Here is a 20,478-nt window from a genome sequence, read left to right on the forward strand (position 1 = left end):
CAGGCAATGTTATAAAACCAGGATATCAATCATAGCGCTATTTCTAATAGCAAGAAAATAGCATAAACCAACGTTAAAAATAGATTTAAAAAGGACTATTAACGTTCCCAAATAGGGAGATGTGCTGAAAAATTATACATCACATCCCTGTTGTGTTCTTCTCTTCCACGGACTTTATTACCACAAGCTACATATTGGTAAGTTCTATGAGGGGAGAGATGTGTGTGCCTGCACCTGCCCATTGGTTAGCTTTTTTATATCCTTTGCCTGGAACAGTGCTTGCCACCTAGGAAGTGCTCCATAAATATAAGCTGAGGGAGTGCCAAAAGGCTTCCCTAATCACTGGGCTCAGTACCTCTGCCCTTTGCCCCTAAAATGCTTGAGAAAAATAATAGCTAATATTATCAAGCGTGTGACACACGCTGGGCACAATTCTAATACACATATCAATCCATTTCAGTCTCACATCTACTCTTCAACAAAAAAGGGAAAACTTGGGCCTCCCTGGTGGCGAGAGGTTGTCTCAGCACTATCAAGCTATCGCCAGCTACTGTGGCATGAGTTCGATCCCCGGCCAGGGAGCTGATCCACATGGCTCAGCAGACCACTCCTGTCTCGCCCGCTGATCCTCTCAGCAGTGTATTTCAGTAGATCCTCCTGTTCTTCTTCCCACTGTCTCTGGTGAATCCTCTCATCCCTTGCACTTCTGGCCTACACCCCAGTTCTTGAATGCATAATAAAAATAATTTTTTTTTTAAAAAGGGGGATTAGGGAGGATCTAGTTTTAATTTCCAATTCACAACAAAATTTGAAGGTCAGAGAGTTCAAGCTACCAGAGCAAAGGCTCACAGCCTGGGAGATGTAAAGCGAGCGCCCCCGCTGCAGCACCTGCGCTGCTCACCACCATCACAGTGCCCATCTGAAGGGGGTCCTTCTGTTAGGGGGAAAAGGATGTCCTAGGACCCACAGCCAGGAACCCATTCAAAATCGGGGCTGCTCTATAACACTTCTCCACCCCTGCTCTGTTCTTGCATCCCAAGGGGCGTGGTGCGAGCACACTGCTGGCCCCATCAGAACAGAAGCACCCCTTCTGATGACCCTTTTCACTCCTCTCATCTCAAATACGTTGGGATCCACCCAAATCATTTCTTTCCCCCTCTTTGTGACTGTGTCCCTTTTCAGTTAAGGTAGATACATGTAGCCCCCTCTTTTTGAAGCATGCAATGAAAGCTTCCAGCCTGTTTTCACTTACTACGTTCACTTACTATATGTGTGGGGATGCTCCTGCCCCCCCCCACCATTCCTTTTTAGAATTGCATAGCATTTTATTACGCAGCTGTACCCTGATTTTTCAGACTGTCTCCCTGTTGAAGAACATTTGGGGTGTTTATAGTCTTTGCTACTACCAACCATCACTGCTTCCCCTTCCCTCCTGGGGTACCACTGTCCCCCTCTCACCTAGGAGTCTGAATACTCCCCTCATCTACAGAGTCGCCCCAGCAGTTATCTTTCATTCAGTGAACATTAACTGGGTGTCTTCTGAGCGGCCGGCGGCCAGCACACGTCCAGTCCGGGCCCCGTGGGGCTCACGGTCCCAGATACAGTCAAACCTCACAAATAAAGGTGTGAGAACGAATCAGCCCACACGTGATAGGAAGGGAAAGAACGGGGCCTATGAGAGCGTTCAGCAGGAGGATTTCGGGATGGAGGGCGGGAAAGGAGGGCCTGGCAGGGGAAGTGACGTTGCAGCGGGGACCCGAAAGATGAATGGGAGCTAGCCGGGCAGAAGGGGCGAAAGGATGCTGCGGGCGGAGGGGGCGGCTTGTGCAAAAATCCTAAGGCGGGAAGGCGCATGGCGAGTTTGAGGACCCCGAAGGCCGGTGCAGCAGTGCGAAGTGGGGAATGTGCAAAGAGGCAGAGCCGAGGCCGGCGGGGCCGACGCGCCTGGGGGCCACGTTGGAACTTTGCCCTGAGGGCGCTGGGGAGCCACGAGAGGGTCCTGGGCAGGAAAGAAAGTGGGGTACCGAACGTCACTGCTCCCCCCTCCTCGCAGCGCCCCCCCTCCCCGCCAGCGCCCTGCCTCTTCAGGGTCCTTCCCCCCCAGGCCCCCACGCCGCCCCCGCTCACCGCGGCTCGGGCCTCCGTCCCCCTCGCGCCCCCTCAGCAGCGCCTCTTCGCAGACGCCGCCGCCGCCATCTTCCGTCCCCCGCCGCGACACTGCGCACGCGCCCCTCCCACAGGACCGCCGGGAAATGGAGTCCACGCCGGGGCCAGGCCTGGGCCCAGCCTCGGCCGCGTGAGCCGCCTTCTGCCCGCCCCCGGACGAAGCCCGAGCGGCCCTTCATTTCCGGCCTTCGAGCGCTATGCCTTCTGGGAAATGCAGTCCCGCTAGAGGCACCGGGCTGAGGGGCGCGGGGGCTTCTGGGAAATGGAGTTCCCGGTGGCTCCGAGTCCCTGGACGGCTGGGGGCGGAGAGCGCGGCGAGGCGGGGCGCTGAAGCCCCGGGTTTTGGAGGTGGTCTGTCGCCCTAGCGGGGTCTCAGCGGAGGCCCCGATCCCCTCCACCTTTGAACCTGACCCTTTACACAGTGTGGAGCATCTCCAGCCGTCAGACGCTTCATTCTTCCCACCCGTCCAGGGCGACAGGGCTCTTGAGGGTGCCTCGTCGGTCCTTAGAGGGGCAGAACGGGGCCCCCGGGGCCAAGCGCGCCCTGAGCCCCCCTTCTTCGGTGGCGGCGACACCGAACTCTGGCTGTTTGTCTTCTCCTGTCGAAAAGATGTCCCCGGCATCGAAGGGCCCACAGTCCCGCCCCGCGGCCCCGGGACCAGCAGCGTCTCCCCGCGGCGCCCGGGGCCGCGGGCTGGGGCGCCCGTCGCCCGAGGTCTGTCTCCTCGCAATCCCGCAGGGGGCGCCTCAGCCCGAGCGCGCCGCCCCGGGGAGGCGGGAGGGGAGCCCGGGGCGGGCGAGGGCGGGGTGGGGGGTGTCCCAGCTATAAAGCGTGGCCGCCTCCCGCGGCGCCCGGGACGGCTGAGACCCGGGGCGGTCGGACGGACGGGCGCCGGTCGAACTCGGGCCGCGCGGGCTGAGAGATCCGGAGCGCTCGGTTCCCCCCCACCCCGGACCGGAGCGGGGGCGGGTGGGGGCGCAGGCCCGGGGGATGCTGGGCTCGGTGAAGATGGAGGCCCATGACCTGGCCGAGTGGAGCTACTACCCGGAGGCGGGCGAGGTGTGTCCTCGGGGACGGCGGAGCGGGAAGTGGGGGGCAGGAATCACGTTGCGGGCTTATATGCGGGCTAGGACCGGGGTGTGGGCTCAAATGGGGGCCCCAACTAGAGTGGAGGAGTTGGAGAACTAGAGACACGGAGACCAGGTGTAGCAGTGAGGGGAGGGGGACAGGGCATGGGAGCGTGGTCTAGGCAGGCTAGTCCGAATGGGAGTCCGGAAATTTTAGGCAAAGGGTCGGTTCATAAGCCGGAAGGTGAGGACTGGGAACCCCAAAATCCAAGGGATTGAAATGAACAAACCAAAGATAAGAATCAGAGCTCCAGAATAGCTGGGGGATTAGGACATGGGGTTCAGAATGGGGGTAGAGGTGAAATAAGAGATGGGAGAGGGAAGTCATTATTTAGGGGAGTTCAAGGTGGGAGCTCAGTGTGAGATTAGTGTTAAAGATGGAGGGCTTCTGGGGTAGCAATCAGAATTCGGATTCAGGAGTATGGATCAGAGGTAATCCAAGAGGGTGGGGGCTGTTGCTCAGAGATGAGACAGAGGTGCTGGGTGATGAAGCTTGGTTTGGGGAGTCTGAAATAACAGGTGGGTTAGAGTTGGGGATCAGATAGACGGGAGCCCAGATGGGGTCACAGTTGGGTGGGTCCCTGAGAGCTGGAGACACGGCAACAGCTTTGGCAGAAGAGAGACACTCTCTCCACCCCGCCTTCCCTTACACATGACCCTCACCCCTCTGGGCTGAACTTCAGGGGTTTAATTGTTATTAGAGACCCTCAGCAGGGATTCTTGGTGGTGGAGGCCAGAGGGTTTCAGATTTCTCACCTCCCCCCCTTTCCTTCAAGCAATTTCTAGTAATTGTTAATGTCCTCACCAGTCCCATCTCAGACCGGACCACCCAGTGTAGGGGGAGGGGGGCTATCTTAATTCCCTAAACCCAGCAGACGGAAAGTCCTTCCTAAGTCTAATTCCCACTCCTCTTGCTGCAAGGATTTATTGGCTGGTGCCCTCTCTAGTTAACTTTGTGAGGCTGGCCGGGGTGGGGGTGTTATAGGGCAGCTAACAGGGGGTGTGGTGGGGGGGGCTAGTTGGAGGGTTATGGGGGTCCAGACACTTGGCTCCCAACCTGCAAGGGAACTGTGGGCTTGAAGTGGGGGTTTGAAGCTGGAATAGCTGTGTTCTCCAAGGAGGCTGAACTCTGTGGGGGCTCCAGCATGCCTGAATCTGGGGTTTGAAGCTGTAGGTTGGGACTGCTGGATCCCCAGGCCTGCGGGGCTTGGCCAGGTGCCCAGCAGGGGCCAGTCCTGGGGCTGTGGAGGTGTGAGGTGCAGGTGGGGTGGGGCAGGCTGAGCTGAGGAAGAGGTTGCCAGTGTGGAGAGGTGGAGGTAGGGCCACCAGAAGTGTCTGTTGTACCTTGAGGGAATCAGAGACTTAGACTGGGAGGTGTGGGCAGTGGGGGGGCTCCTAGGGAGTGGAAATCCCAATTGGGACATGAGTAAAAAGAACTAACTGCAAATCCATGTTGGGGAGCACATCTTAAGGGATAGTTGGTGGGGGTCTAACATGGAGAAGTCATGATTTGGGGCAGTCTGAAGTTTGGGAGATAATTTGTCTGGAGATGATGTCAGAAATTGAGGGTGCTGGGGGTCATGTTTTGGGAGAATCGACATCTGGGAGACTGAAATGGAAATACTAGTTTGAGGGGCTCTCCAGCCTTCCCGTCAGGGGAGCAACCTCCTCTTGGGTCAGAACAATGGGGCGAGAAACATCTGCGTGCTCCTCAGCCCTGAGGAATAGGGTCCCCGCTGCTGCTTCTGGCCCACCGTGCCCTCCTGCTGGGGCGATGCTGACACCCCCAGGCCAGCTTCCTGTCTGAAAGGAAATTGGAGAGTTACCGTGCTGGGGCATCCCCACTGGCTGATGCAACTGCTCCCCCACTTTAGAGATGGAAAATCTGGAGCCTGTGGAGTCTTGGGGAGGTTGCTGGGTTGCTGGGCTCCTGGACGGAGGCTGAAACCAGGCTTCTCACTTCACACTGCCTCTCTGCTCCCTGTCACACCCTCCTCCAGAGACAATAAGGAAATGAAAGAGGAGAAATTCCAGCCTCCTGGGGTGGGGGTGCAGGTCCCCTGAGGGCTTCCCCCCAATCTCGGCCCCACCCTGGCAGGGGAGATCCGGCTCACACCCGGACACTGGGGGTTCATCCCAGCCCCGGGCGTGGGAAAGCCAAGGGTGGATTAGGGCAGCTGAAGTGCCTGAGGTCAGACCTCAAGGAGGACTTCCTGGTGGGTGGAGAGCCAGAAAAAGAGGGCCCTGGGGTCTGAGCTGGAGAAATGGGGGGAGGGGGCTGCAATGAGATTTAGAAACTCTGGATCTTCATGAATCCATCATCTCCCTGTAGGACCCTCTTCCCTTATTGTGGGAGGGGGCGGAGCTGGTGGGTGGGGGGACCAATGTGGGGTGGGGGGAGTAACTGGTGCAGAGATGGTGATACTGAGTGAGGGAAGGAGATACAAAGAATTGCTTCACCCAAGGAGAGATTGGGGGGGCGTGGAGAGAGATGGCGGGGAGGCTTGAGAAGAGTGGAGTAGAGAAAGGCAGAAGCAGAGACAGGTGCTGAGGAGGGAATAAAGAAGGGGAAGGGTGGAGACAGACAATATGGGGCTGGAGGGAGAGGACAGGAGAGAGACGGGGCTCAGGAGGTTCAGGAGGAGAGAAAGATGGGGGGAGAGACCAGGAGCGAAAAGAAAGCATGAAAGAGATCATGAGTAGAGACAGGGAGATAGCAGAGGAGAGAGACAAGGGGAAGGGGCGAGAAGAGAGACACAGTGGCAGCTGGATGAGGGAGGGAGAGAAAGAGCGGAGAGCGGAATGCAGGAGAGAGATCCTGAGACAGAGATGGATGGACACAGCGCCAACAGGGAGATTCCAGACACATTCCAGGAGTTACCTGGAGACCTGTCTACCTGGCCCTGACTTCCTGGGTAACCCTGGCAATCCCCTTTTCTCTCTGGATCTTGGGCTCTGCGGACACTTGCAGTGAAAGGGGGCCCACGATAGCCCTGACCTGCAAGAGTGCCACCCCCATGCCACTGGACTCTGGGGGGAGGGAGCAGAGCAGACAGGGGAAGTGGATCCTTGAAGGAGGGAAGATGAAAGACAGTGACAGAGAGAAAGAGACATTTCCTTGGTTACCTTGTTCACTTCCTGCTCGGCCGGCAGTCCCATGAGGGTAGGTGTTTCAGTCTGTCCGGGTCACTGTTTTTATAGCATGATTCAGAATCTCAGTCTCGAGCCAGGCTGCCAGGGTTTACAATCCCAGTTCTGCCCCTTCCTTGCTGTGTGACGCAAGCACACCCTCTGGGCTCAGCTCCCTAGGCTGAAAAATGGGCACCATAAGAATCCCCCCAGACTCCCGCTGGTGTGATCCTAAGAATCACAGGGGCCTCTCCTGTGAAGGGCTGGACTAGTACCTGGCGCAGAGAAGGAAGCCAATATCTGTTAAATATTTGAGAGAATATGTAGAGGCTATTTCGGGAGACATAGGCCTGTCTGCTGTATTTCACTGGGCCGGGAGACATGTTTTTCTCTCTATTTGATCATTTTTAAAAATGGAATCGGTTTCATTGTCCAGGGTGTGCAGGAATTATAACTGGCAGCTAGTTTTCCCCCTCACTGATCACAAAATCCCACTGCATTTTAGGGTGATGTCTGAGATGTGATGATATGCAATAAGTACGGGGTATATTCCGTTGAGATGGGATTTCTGGTATTCGACATTTTGACCCATTAAAAACCAATTTTAAAATCTAAAAAAAATGGATAGATAATATCAGGTAGATTAGATAAACTAGCTATTTTCTTTTTCAACCCCCCCCCCAGCTCTTTACACGCTTATAAATTTTTTTTAACTTTTTTTTAAAAGATTATTTATGCATACAAGAGCTGGGTACAGGCCAGAGGTGGGGGGGGGGGGTGAGAGGATTCACCAGAGACAGAGTGGGGAACAGAACAGGCAGATTGACCCAAGTACACTGCTGAGGGGAGCAGGGGGTGAGTCAGGAGAGGTCTGCTGCGCCACGTGGGTTTCTCCCTGGCAGGCCAGGGATCGAACTCGCACTGTAGAGGCTACAAATTGCTTCATAGTGTGGCGCTTAACCCCTTGCGCCACCAGGGAGGCCCTCTTAGAAATTATGGAGGACAACCCCAAGATTTGTTGTGCACATGGGTTATGTCTAGTCACAGTTGCCAAATAAAATTGAGAAAGTATTCAAATATGTATTAATTCATTTTAAAGTAGCAACCCCATTATTAATACAAAGAATGCGTTTGCATTATAATAACTATTTCAAAACATTTAGGGAGAGGCCTGGCTAACCTCTTGTACGCCTGCTAGTATAGGACACAGCAGGGAGTCCAAGCGCTGCCATGTCACATGGCAGGTAACCTCTGGAAAACTCCACTGTAGACTCATGGGAGGAGAAGAGCGAACAAAGCTAATAATACCCTCACCGTTTTGTGAAAATACTTTGGACCTCACAGACAAGCTAGAAAAGTCTTGGCGACTCCCCAGCGTGTCCTGGACCATGCTCAGAACCCCTTAGAGAATGAGCTCCAGTATCTGGGAGCATGGGGGGGGCCGGGTGGGGATAGGGGTGCATGGCGAAGGGGAAGAGAGAGAGACTTTAGGAGACAGCGATGTACCCAGAGAGGGAAGGATGGAAGAGCCTCAAGACCCAGCCGGGCCTTGGAGACTTGGTGACGCCCCCCCACAATCTCTCTTTCTCCCTGCAGGTCTACTCTCCAGTGACTCCAGTGCCCACCATGGCCCCCCTCAACTCCTACATGACCCTGAACCCTCTGAGTTCCCCCTACCCCCCTGGGGGGCTCCCTGCCTCCCCACTGCCCTCCGGACCCCTGGCGCCCCCGGCCCCCACAGCGCCCCTGGGGCCAACCTTCCCAGGCCTGGGTGCCAGCAGCGGTGGAGGCAGCAGCTCAGGGTACGGGGCCCCGGGGCCAGGGCTGGTGCACGGGAAGGAGATGCCGAAAGGGTACCGGCGGCCCCTGGCGCACGCCAAGCCGCCATATTCCTACATCTCGCTCATCACCATGGCCATCCAGCAGGCGCCCGGCAAGATGCTCACCCTGAGCGAGATCTACCAGTGGATCATGGACCTCTTCCCCTACTACCGGGAGAACCAGCAGCGCTGGCAGAACTCCATCCGCCACTCGCTCTCCTTCAACGACTGCTTCGTCAAGGTCGCCCGTTCCCCAGACAAGCCCGGCAAGGGCTCCTACTGGGCGCTGCACCCCAGCTCAGGTAACATGTTCGAGAACGGGTGCTACCTGCGCCGCCAGAAGCGCTTCAAGCTGGAGGAGAAGGTGAAGAAAGGGGCCAGCGGGACCGCCACCACCAGGGGCGCCATAGGGTCTGCCGCCCCGGCTGCCCCGGTCGCCTCTGCGCCCCAACCTCCGCCCCCCGAACCTGAGGCCCAGGGTGCGGAAGAGGTAGGGGCTCTGGACTGCGCCTCCCCGCCCTCCTCGACCCCCTATTTCCCTGGCCTGGAACTCCCCGGGGAGCTGAAGCTGGATGCGCCCTACAACTTCAACCACCCCTTCTCCATCAACAACCTGATGTCGGAACAGACGCCCGCGCCTCCCAAACTGGACGTGGGATTTGCGGGCTTCGGGGCCGAGGGCGGCGAGCCCGGGGGCTACTACCAGGGCCTCTATTCCCGCTCTCTGCTGAATGCATCCTAGCAGGGTGGGGCGCAAGGGCTTGGGGTATGGCTGGAGCCCACACCACCGCCTCGTGGAGCCTGAACCTACAGGTTACACTTGGCTCGTCCCATCGGTTAACATCTTGGTTGGCCTATTACTGTGATCTCTGTGGGCATTGCACGGGTCCATGGGGGACTGTGATTATGGCCATTGGCATCTCAGTGGGCCCATTGGGTATGGCCAAGACTACCACGTTGACTGATGTTACAGGTTGAGCCATTGGGAGTCTGATGGCTGCCATCTTGGTTGGCCCCTTGAGCTCTGTGATGGACATCCTCTTGACTCACCCTTTGGGTGTGATGGTGATACTTTTTCTATTACATGTTCTTTGGCCCATTGGGCCCTGTGATCACTTTTTGGGTGGACTTCTTGGCACCAAAGTCAGCCACCATCCTGCAGAACATTTTTTGGTTTGTTGGGTGCTGTGATGGCCGCCATCTTGGTTGGCTTACATAAGCAGTGTACCGTGTGCACCATGACAGCCCCCACAACCCTACAACGAGGTGTGGGCCACGTGTCTCCTGGGTGTGAGTGAGTGGGGCATGGAGACGAGACTGCTCTGGAGTTTTCTCTGGAGCCCATCCCCCTGGTCTGGTCCAGGAGAAACCAGAAAGGACTGGTGAAGGTGTGGGGAATTTCTACTGAAGTCTAGTTCTTGCCTGGGACGCGGGATACTGGCTGTGTTTGACCATTAAAGGCACCATTTCTGCCTCTTCCTGAATGTCTCCTTTCCTTGGCGGGTGGGCCCTGTGGGGCTTAACACCTGATTTCTGTTCCCTGGTCCCCTTTCCTTCCTACCCCCCAGGGCTGGCTGCCCCTGGGGGAGGGGCTGGGGGAGCCATCGACCTGACCTTTGGCTCTTTGCTGTCCCTGACCCCAAGGACAGTTTGCTTACAGATAGCAGCCCCCGCAGCAGGGGAGCCAGGGCAGCGGGGGAGGTGGCGCCGCAGTGACCAAGGCCATCTCCCCACCTCCACTGCCCGGACACACACCTCTAGCTCCCCAGCTCCGGAAGCCTAGGGGCTACTCAAGTTTTGGGGAGGTGTTCATTGAAAAAGACGGTGTATGTGCTAGAGCTTCTCTGTGTGTGTTTGTGTGTGCGTGTGTGTCTGGTTTTGGTGTGTTTCTCTTTCATGCCTCTCCCCAGAGCCCTCTGGGTCTCACACTGAGAGGTGTGTGTCTCTGCAGGTCACTTGGTCTGCGTGCTGCTGCCTCAGTCTCTGTGTGGTTGGGTCTGCATTGCGTGAGTGTGCGTGTGATGGTCCATGTCGAGTCTGCGTGACTTCCACATGGGTCTGCGTTGTATGTGTGCCTGCGTCCGTGGAGCTATAGTTGCGGTTCACGTCGACCTAACAGTTGGCATCTGTATTTGCCAGGCCCAGCATGTTGCTGTGTCATGTCTGCATCCACCTCGAGCCTGTGTGGGGAACCCCCAGGCTCTGGGGTGCGGGGAGGAAGCGGTTCCTTCAGTTGCCAGGGGGCCTCTGGGGTGGGCTCTGGGTGTCTTCCTTCAGGTCCTCCTGAGGCCCCGGATCCGCACTCTACCCCCTGCGGTTGGGAGAGCCTGGCTTTCCAGAAGCACAATTGTGTACGTCACACCGGTGCTTCACAGAGGACACTGAGGCCCCGAATGGGAAGGGACTGGGCCTGGGTCACAGCCGGGTAGGCTGGTCTGGTGCTGCCTCTTGCTCAGTTTGCAGGTGCCCTTCGTGGCCATTGAAGCGCCAGCCGCCCTGTCATGGAGGTGGCCACGGTCTGCACGCAGGCACTGCGCCTCCCAGTTCTCTGCATCCATTTCTCCGCCTGCTAGTGTCCTCGCTCTGGGTCACTCTGTCCCTAGCCGCTCTCTGCCCCTGTCTCAGACCGCGCTCTCACCCTCTGTCTCCTGTGGTCTGTCTTGTGCTCTCTTTCTTACTCTAGATTATTGCTTTGACTCCATCGACACCCCCGTCCCCTGCACCCATGGGTGTCCCCCCTTGCCTCGGGGACTCTGACCTCATCTGTTGAGGTCTGTCGCCCCCTACTCCTCCTCCTCCGGCCCCCCTCTCCCGGCTTCCTGAGTTTCCACCTCTACCTGCCACCTCGCAGGCCTGTTTCTGCGGCTGTGCCGGCCCTGCCCGCCTGCCCGCCGTCCGCGTGTCACCCCCGCCCCTGCCTTGCTGGCTCCCTGTCCTTCCCACCAGCCTGGCTGTCCTGGGCCGGCCAGGGAATTCCTCCTGGTTCCTGGAAAAAACAACTGGGGCCGAGAGAAAGGCCCTCAGTCTCCCCGGGCGCCCGCCCCCCTCCCTCGGGCCTGGGGGTCTCTCCCGGAGTCAGCCGGCCCGAGGCAGGAAGCCCTGCGGTTTCTGGCTTCTCCCAGGCGGCCTCCGGATCTGGCCCCCGCCCCCCGGCCAACAGCCCAAATATTATTCCGCAGGAGGAGTCGGTGGCAGCGGGAGGAGGCCCAGGCTGAAAGAGGCTTTCAGGGCGGCCAGGCCTGGGGCTTCCTGTCCCCAGGCTCGGGCCTCAGGCCGCCCCAGTGGGGACCTCAGGTGGCCGGAGGGGCGGGGTGTTGTTCTAGGGTCCTGGGGGAGGGTGGGGCCATCCGCCGGGGTGTCTGGTGGCCACTGGCTCGGCTGGCGTGGGCAGGTGTGACCCCCACCCCAGGGACAGCCGGCTGATGTCCAGTGTGGAAAAGTACCACAGCGAGACGTGGGACGCATGGACAGACAGGCGGACGCCAGGGATCAGGGATGGAGGGGTAGCCTTGGGGACATGGAGAGGCCTGGACTGGGACAGCTGGGCCTGGACTCCGCCTGTGGGCCTGAGGTGACAGATGGACCAGGGGCCAAGGCGGGGGGCTCCTGGGTGGGGAAACAGGACCCAACAGTGGGCAAAGGGCATCAGAAGACTTGAGATGATATTGATGATGATGATGATGGCGGCAGTGATGAAATCAACAACTGCAGCAACAATAATAGTAGTGACAGCCGCCCACTGGGTTCCACCAGGTGTCCACATTGTACGAGCCCCTCGCACAACCGCCTGACCCATCATTGCGTTATTGGTGCAACTGAGGCCCGAGGAGGTGAAGCGACTTCAAGTTCACGTCGGGAGTAAGTGGGGCGCTAGGACCTGGGCCCAGGCAGCCTGAGCCAGAGTCCTGCCCTGGGTCACAGGGCTCCTGAGAGCATGGCAGGAGCCCAGGGGTCCCAATCCCTCCCGCCTGCTCCCCGCCACTAGCTGCTGCAGCGGAAGGTGGGGCGGCCCCAGATCCAGCCGCAGCCCAGGGGGTCTCCGAGCGTGTCCCGTGGGGGCGCGCCGCGGTTGTCCGCACGTCAGCGGCCGGCTTCTGTGCCCGGGACGTGTCTGGTCAGTGTGTTAGTGCGTGTCGTGTGTGCGCTTGTCAGTCTGCGTCAGTCTGTCGCGGGGTGTACGTGGGTGTTGCTGTGCCTGAGATGTGTGCGTGTCCCTGTCCATCTGTCCTTGTCTCCTGCCTATCGGTCACCGTGTCCTGAGTCTGTCGCGGTGTCCGTCACAGTGCGTCTCTGTTACTGGCCCCGTGTGTCACCGTGTCTGTCCCCCGATGTGTCACCAGCTCCCTAGGTGTCACCGTGTTACTCACTGCCCAGGCCGCAGGTGGGCGTGTCGGCCCGCTGGTGCCAGCGCTGGGGCCCAGCCCATCCCACCGTCGCCTGCTGTGGGCCAGGCTGCCCTGTTTGCAATGCCTGCCCCAGGTAAACACCAAGATCCGGAACCGAGGGCCACCTCCTTCCCCTCCACTCCCTGTCCCTCAACCTGCCCTGGAGTGGGCTGGATCAGGGCACCACAGGCGGGGCCCCCAAACTGCAGAGGCACCCCCCACCACCACCCCTGTGCTGCTCATGGTCACCAGCCTCCTCAGGCCCCCAGCGTTGGCCCAGCCCAGTCTGTCGGCCTCCCTCTGGGTGTCTCCTGGTTTCCTTCTGGTCCTTTCTGCCCTTACTCTCCTCGGGGGTTTCTCTGCAGCTCTGCCTTCCTCTGGAAGGCCCCCTTATTCCCGGCTCTGACTCTTTCTCCCTTCCCAGTGAGGTCAGCTCGGCGCTCCAGCCCCGTCAGTGCTCCAGCCCCGGCCCCGGCGCCGGCAGACTGCCCCTGCCACTTGCTTACCACCTCTGCCCCTCTCTCGGTCTCTCTCTCACACTTTGTAAGTTTCTCTCCATCTGTCACTGTGTCCCCGGCCTTGGCCACTCCTCTGAGGGTCTCTGAGCCCCCAGCCCCCACCGGAACAGACCTGTGCCATGCCTGGGGGGCAGAAGCGCATGGCCCCTGGCCCCCGCCCGCTGGTGTATATATAACGATATATATACATATTATTTATATCTGCACCCGGGCAGCAGGGGCAGACACTGGGGCCTTTGTGTAGCCGCTGCCCGCTGCCTGCCCGCCTGCCACTCCTCTCCCTTCGTCCCTGCCGCCCGCCCGCCTCCACTCCCCCCCACAGAAAGGTTCCTGTGGGGCCTGCCAGCTTCCTCTGCCTGAGGTGTGAGTGGGCACGCCACGGGCGAGGCGGACAGGGGGGCCTGGGGGATTTTTCCAGCCCCAGGGAAGCTTTCGGGGTGGGAGGGCCTTCTCACTTCAAGTGCTGTCTGACTCTCTGGGGCTGGTGTCTTTGGGGCTCCCCAGGTCCTTATCTGGCGCATCCCGGGGACTCTGACACCCCTCGGATGCCACGCAGACCTCTCTGACGGTTTGTGTCTTGTTCGCTCAGACCCACACACAGTCACTAAGGGGTCTGTCGGGCCCTGGACGCAGAGAAACGAGATGCTGTCCGATCCAGCACATTCGTTGCCAAGTCCGTCTCATTTGCTCCCTCCTTTCCTCGGTGCTGGAAACCCACCGCCCATTTTGTTAAACAAAGTCCAAAGTCCTTCTCACAGCCTAGCCCCCTCCCCCAAGCTCCCACACAGCCTCTCTGACCTCACAACCCCCCCACCCCCCGCCATAGCTGCATGGGCCACCTGGCTGCTTCTGGAACAGACCCAGCAGGCTCCCACCTCAGGGCCTTTGCACATACTATTCCTTTGGGTTGCTCCTCACTGCCTAGCGTCCTTTTCTCAGTGAGCCCTTTCCAACCTCCCTCTTTAAAATAGCAACCCCTGTCATTCTCGATCTCTTTCCCCCGGTCATCTTCTCTTCGCGAGACTTCCACGCCATGGACATCTCGTTTTATGGGTCTGTCTGTATCTGTCACCTGAATGTCAGCTCCATGAGAAGACCAGCTGCATTCTGCAACCCCCCCCCCCAACTCCTGTCTCAACCCGCCGACCCCCAGGGTGATGCTGGGGACACTGTGGTGATTGGCCCTGGCCCAGCCCCAGCGGGGCTCACAGTCTAGCCCTCAGGCAGTCATGAACCAGAATGTGTAGGGTTGGGATAGGGGTGTGCCAGGTCTGAGAGTCCAGAAACAGCACCCGACACAGCCTGGGGGTCTTCTTGGAGGAAGTGTCAGCTCAGCTGAGACTTGGAGGGTGAGCAGGAAAGTTGGGGCAGTCCTGTCACCGGGGACCAGGTCACCAAGACAGACCAAGTCCTGCCGTCCTTCACAGAGCTCGGCCCTTCTCCCTCATCTGAGAACTCTTGAGCTGAGCCATCTGCTTGCCCTCTGTCCCGCCTTCCCAACTCTCAGACATTCTGCCTCTCCATCTCACTCCTCTCTCGCGTCCCTTCTACGTCTCTCATGGGCCACCATCTGTGAAACCTGCCTCAGCCTGCTGACACTTCTCAAATTTCCTTTTCTGAACCCCTGTTTCCACTTCGTCTCCCTCACCTCCGAGGGTCTCTTGATCAATCTCTCCTGCCTCTCTCTGTCTTTCAGTGCACTGGGCTCTTTCCGTCTCCCTCCATACCGCCATCGTCTCCCATCTTTCCCTGAGTCTCTCTGCATCTGTCTAGTCCTTCTCAAAGCCTCTTCACCTACTCACTGATCCCCAAGTAAACCCAGAACCCCTCTATTCTGGCCCCGCCCTCGTGCTGGGGGAAGGGGGACTGAGCCAGCCCCTCACACCCACACAGGTCAGGCCTTCTGCTCTGTTAATGGTTAACCCGACCTCTATCTAGAATACACACTGGCAGGGCTGGGGGTGACTCCCCTACCCCCCACCCACCCACCCACCAGCTGTTCTTAAAGGACCAGGTGTCCTCCGGCCCCCCAACGGGGCCAAGGGCCTTGGTGTCTGGGAGCCTCTAGCGCTGAAGGATGGGGGAGGGGAGATAACCAGCGCTAGCTGGGCCTGCACAGCTGGGTCAGGGGAGGCCGCGAGATCGCCCAGGAGGGGTGCCCAGGCACCGAGCTCCATCCTGGTCTCCCTTGCCCCAGGCTTATCGCCTGGTATATTTAATCAGGGGTGGTTTTCCCAGCCCTGCCCAGAGCACAGGCTGGCAGTGCCAGGGCTGACAGAACACCTGAGGCCTGGCGGCTGGGGGAGGGGCGCAGACCCCTCTGTCCAAGAACTGGCAGGGTAAGAACAGGGGATCCTCCACAAGGGGGGCACAAAGCCCCAGGGGCCCTGATATTTGGGAGTTGGAACAGGCCAGCCTGCGAGGTGTGTGGGTGGCTCAGCGGCGACCCAGAGGCCTGACGGGTCAGGGCGGTAGGGCGCGCCACATGCAGCTGAGATCTGGGGGCCACCTTGGGTGCCGAGCTCACTGTGCTGTGCGAGGCAGGACAGTCATTCCCCGTGTCGGTCCATCCGCCGGCCTTTGCGCCCCCCCCCCCCCGCATTCCCCTCTCCTGGAACCTCCAATTCAGGGTAGCGGGGGAGGCCGCAAGACGGGGGGGTCGGCTCCCGGGCCGTCCCCTCCCCTTAACCCCTGCTCCGCCGCCGCCGGCCCAGGCCCCGCCCCGTGACGCCAGCGAGCAGGAAGTCCTGGTTAATGATCAGCCCCCCGACAGGTGCGGGGCAAGGCCGCGGGGCACATCAGAGGCGCCGCGGGGGGGGGCGCTTTTCACTCAGCTCGTCAGGGTGCCCCGGGGGGGCCACCGCGGAGGCTGAGCTCCCGACGAAGGCGCCAGAAGCCCCGTTCAGGCCGCCCAAGCGCCCGCCTCCCGCGCTCTCGGGCACCACCAGCGGGGAGGAGCGGCCACCTTGCGCCCAGGGACCTGTGCGGGTACCCCATCCTCGGAGACAACGCCCTCTCCTCGGGCAGGGCCCCCGGCAATCTGGCCGCAGTCACCTCCCAGCCGGTCCCGTCCAGGAAGCCCCCGACGCCTCTCCCCGCGCCCCTCGCGGGCGCTGAGTCTCCCACTTCCGAGGGACAGGGGACGAGCCAGAAGGGACGCTCTGATCCCCGAGCGGGCTCGCAGCGCCCCTGCCCGAGCCATCCCCTCTCCGAGCCTCAGTTCTGTCACCTGGAAAACGGGCGAGCGGCTGGACCCCGGAGCGCAGACCCGGCCCGCGGGCCGCCCGGGCGGAGGGCGCCACCTGCAGGCCACCGGGCAGCGCCCGCCCCGCGCAGGACCCGCTCCGCCCCGAAGGGGGCGCGGCCGCTCACACGACTAAGGGACCAAGAAGAAAAAAAAAAAAAAAACCATCTTTCGTTTTATTGAAGGAGGAAAAAGGGGCGGGAGGAGGGTGGGCAATAAAATGCTTTTGCTTTGTTTATAAAGAGCGAGATTTCAGGAGGCCCCTTCTCGAGGAGGAGGGAACACCTCTCCCCCAACTACAAGCAGCAGCAAAGCCAAGCCAGGGCGGGGAGAGGGAAACCAGAGGGGCCAAGGGACCCCAAGCACCCCCTGGGACACGAGCCACAAGCTTTCTCCCCCCACCCTCAACGCATCTACCCCAGGGGACCCGACTGGGATGAGGAAGGGGGTATGTACACAGGGGGGGGCGGCACTGGGCTGGGTGGGGGAGGGAATAATTTACCCGCAGCAGCGGAGGGTGGCGAGGGGCGGGGGCCAGTAGCCTGGCGGCAGTGGCGGCCTAGGGGTCCCGTTCTTTCTTAACCTTGATGTCTCCAGCAAGGATGGTGGCGATCTCGCCCTGCATGAAGGCCCAGGGGACGGAGGAGCCCACCAGCGGGCACTTGTCTCCGCTGGGGCAGTACACCTCCCCGGCGGGGCCCTGCGCCTTGATGAACTCGCGCGAGCAGGGAAAACAGAACTTGTGTCCGGGCACGGAGGGGCACTGGACGAAGTGGGTGTCTTCCAGGCGCTCCCGGCACAGGGTGCAGCACAGGGGGGCCCCCGGGGCGGCCCCCGTGCCGCTTCCACCCCCGCTGACAGCTTCTGCCCCCGCCGTGGGGCTGACTTCTGCCTCGCCGTTTCGGGCCACCAGGCGATGCTGGGCTGGAGGCTGGGCGGTGGAGGAGGCCGCGGGGCTAGCGCCCCCGGCACGCACGGAGCCCCCGCCCCCTCCAGGGTCCTTGGGGGAGTGGCCCAGGGCCTCGGCCACATTCTTCAGGGCGGCGATGGGCGAGGGCACGCCGGGGGTCTCGGCGGAGTAGGGGCCACCGGGCGCCACCCAGTGACGCTGCTGCTGCTCCTCGGTGGTCATCTTCCCCGTGGCCTCGCCCTCGGGCTCAGGGGATGCCTTGCGGCGGCGCGGCGTGGGGGCCAGGTTCCGGGACGGGGCCCGCGGGGGTGGGCCGCACAGAGCCGCCGGGGTGGGCTCCGGGTACTGCTGCGGCAGGGCCTCGGCCGGGGCCGGCTCGCGGAAGCTGCGGACGCCGTCGGTGAGCAGCTCGCCCAGCTGGCGCCACTCCCCGGAGCCGTGCCTGCGTTCATACTCGAGGTACTTGAAGCCCGAGGAGGCCAGCGCCTTGCCCGGCTCCCGCAGGGCATCGTGAAACATCTGGCGGGCCACAGCCAGGACGCCGGCGTACACGTTGCCAGAGCCGCAGGGGTATTCGGTGAAGAGCTTCAGCTCGAACTCGTAGCCCGGCGGGCGCGCAGTGGCGTCGAAGGCGAACACCCGCCCCACCAGCCCGTGATCCTTCTTGAAGCGGACGTTGAAGGGGGCGCAGGCGGACAGCGCCAGCAGCTGCTCCCGCACCGCCTTGGGGCGCCCGTGCCACTCCTCCGCCCGGCCCCGCATGGCCTCGTTCAGTTCTGCCAGACAGTCCGCGTTCCTCTGCTGCTTCTCCTTCTCGAAATCCGAGCCGAAGACCGGACGGGCAGGACTCAAGCCGGGCGCCAGCGTCAGGCCTCGGCTCCCCAGGCCAGACACCGCAGCTGCCAGCAGCCCGGGGGGCACCAGGCCGGGCATGGAGCCCAGCAGGGCCCTCCGCGCGCCCTCCGCCACGACGTCCTCGCGGCCCAGCCCATTGGCCAGGCGGGACCCCAGCGTGTACTCCAGGGCGGGCGACGGCAGGGGCAGGCGGCCGGGCGCCGCGGCCCTGTCGTAGCGGTCCTGGCCCGAGACGCCGCCGCCCGTCCCCGACGGCTGGGCCTGCGCCGGCGGCGGCGGCAGCTGCGAGCCCTGCGCGGCCGAGGCGGCCAGGTCCTTGGGCGCGGGGTGCTTGAGCGCGGGGGGCCCGGGCGAGCGCCCCTCGGGGAGCACGTGGCTGCGCTTGAGCTGGCGCGCCGCGTCGATGAGCAGCTCGATGCGATCCGCGCCCTCGAAATTCACGCAGCCGCGGCACACGGCCTCGCTGAAGTCCCACACCATGGCCCACGGCATCTTGGGCAGGTCGCACAGGTAGCACCACTGGCGGCGCGACGCCTGCACCGACGCCATCGCCCCGCGCGCCGCGGGCCCCGCGCCCCCCCCGCGCCGCCGCCGCCGCGGGCCGCCCGCGTCCCCGGAACCGCGCGCGCCGCGGCCGGGCCTCCTCCGGCGCGGCCTCCCCGCGGAGCCAGGCCCGGCCCCCTCCCCGCCCCCTGGGCCCGGAGCCTCGTTCCTCACGCCCGCCTCCGCGCGCGGGCGGGCAGAGCGCGTCGGCGCCCCCGCGCGGTCCCGGCTCCCGGCGAGGCGCGCAGCTCCGGCCCCGCGATGGGCCGCGGGCGCCGCCGCCGCCTCGGGCTCCCGCCGCCGCCGCTGCAACGGCCGCCGCCGCCTCCACCTCCTTCTGCCCCAGAGGCCGCTTCGCAGGGAAAGTTACATAACGCGCGGGCAAAGCCTTCTGGGAAATGTAGTCCCGCCGCGGCCGGCTCTTAAAGGGGACGGCGCGCGGCGGCCCCGGGCGCCGCATCGCCGCGGCTCATGCCCCCGCGGTCCTCGCCGCGCGCGGCCAGCTCGGCCGGCTCCGCGGGGCGCGGGCGCGGGCGGGGCTGGGGCACGGACGGGCAGAACTACCTCCGAGTCAGAAGTGCACGGGCGGGCCGGGCCTCCGGCGTCCGGTTGCGGCGCCGAGTCGCTGTGCAGCCCCGGGCAGGCGTCTCGGCCTCTCTGAGGCGCGCCCCCGCCCCGGGGAGGGAGCCAATGGCCGGCTCGGAAGGCGGCCGCGTCTGGGGCGGGGCGCGGGGGCCCTGATTGGACGGCTTCGGGGTGGAGAGCTGTCAACTGAGTAGCGGTGCGGCTTGTCCACTTGGCACTTCTTCCCCAGAACCTTGGGCACGAGCCTCGACGGGGCGCAGAAGCCAGAGCGAGGAGGACGCAGGCCTCGGGGCCAAGCCCCTGCCTCAGCCGCCCGACGGCTGCGGCTCGGCGGCGGCAGCGCCTCCCGCGTGCTCTGGGGCCCAAAGGGTTACAGCAGCGGGCTCGCGGCCCCCCCCCAACTGCACTACACTTCCCGAGATGCTCTTTGGGGCGAACCACCTGACGCACTTCCGCTGTCTGGGAGGTTGGGGGGGCCTCCCGGATACGCACTGTCTGTTCTTCCCTCGAAAAAACTTCTAGGGGGTTATTAGCGGTTTCTGCTTTGAGCCCGGGGTGGGGGCATCCTCCCCCTCTACTGCACCCTAATTTGGGGGAAGGCAAGGCGGTCAGGGCTGGCGAGCGCGGGAGGGGGGCTGCGGGGAGAGTTCGCAGCCGACCCCCTTTCTTCAACCTTTAGTGCTGCCTGTTAGGTCCAGCCGGGCTTTAGAGTCCCCCATGATGAGGGGCTCCCAGGCGTGAGGAACAGTGCGAGGTGGGCTGGGCGGAAGGGGAGGCAGGTTCTGACCCACATCAGCCTCTTCCTCTCTCTAGACGTGGGTAAAGCTCAAAAATATTTGAACGACTTGCCAGAGTTCCTTTCATTAGTGGCTTCCAGACTAATCAGAGGCTGCCTTGCTTCCGTCCCCACCCCCAAGCCACTGCAATCATTTAGCTCTGATTGCTACCCAAACTTCAGTCTTGGCTTCACCATCTTACTTCCCACCTGTATTATTCCTTAACATTTTGCAATTGACTCGCTGAAGGACGACTTTGGCCTCATCCTTAGCAGTGTCAACTGCATAAACATGGGTTTTATGCACTAGCCACGTTAAAAAAATTTAAACTACATGTAGGGCCATTAGCAAAGCCATCCATGTGTCACCTGAAATTGCCTGTGCAGGCCTCCCTGGTGGCATAAGGGGTTATGTCTCAG

The 20,478-nt window shown here is 61.6% G+C and overlaps 2 protein-coding genes across 2 annotated transcripts; one reads left to right on the top strand and one right to left on the bottom strand.

The window, feature by feature from the left end:
• Positions 1-3,157: 3,157 nt before the first annotated feature.
• FOXA3 (forkhead box A3) lies at positions 3,158-8,985 on the top strand (the record flags this gene model as incomplete). Its single annotated transcript, XM_084256601.1, has 2 exons — positions 3,158-3,226; positions 8,020-8,985. The coding sequence occupies 2 exons, from the start codon at positions 3,158-3,160 to the stop codon at positions 8,983-8,985; spliced, it is 1,035 nt and encodes a 344-aa protein (XP_084112727.1).
• A 7,964-nt stretch (positions 8,986-16,949) lies between these two features.
• On the bottom strand, positions 16,950-18,716 carry IRF2BP1 (interferon regulatory factor 2 binding protein 1; the record flags this gene model as incomplete). Its single annotated transcript, XM_084257681.1, has 1 exon — positions 16,950-18,716. The coding sequence occupies exon 1, from the start codon at positions 18,702-18,704 to the stop codon at positions 16,950-16,952; it is 1,755 nt and encodes a 584-aa protein (XP_084113807.1). The 5' UTR covers positions 18,705-18,716.
• Positions 18,717-20,478: the final 1,762 nt, after the last annotated feature.

The sequence above is a fragment of the Talpa europaea genome (genome assembly GCF_964194135.1).
Source record: "Talpa europaea genome assembly, chromosome: 16".
Taxonomy (NCBI): domain Eukaryota; kingdom Metazoa; phylum Chordata; class Mammalia; order Eulipotyphla; family Talpidae; genus Talpa; species Talpa europaea.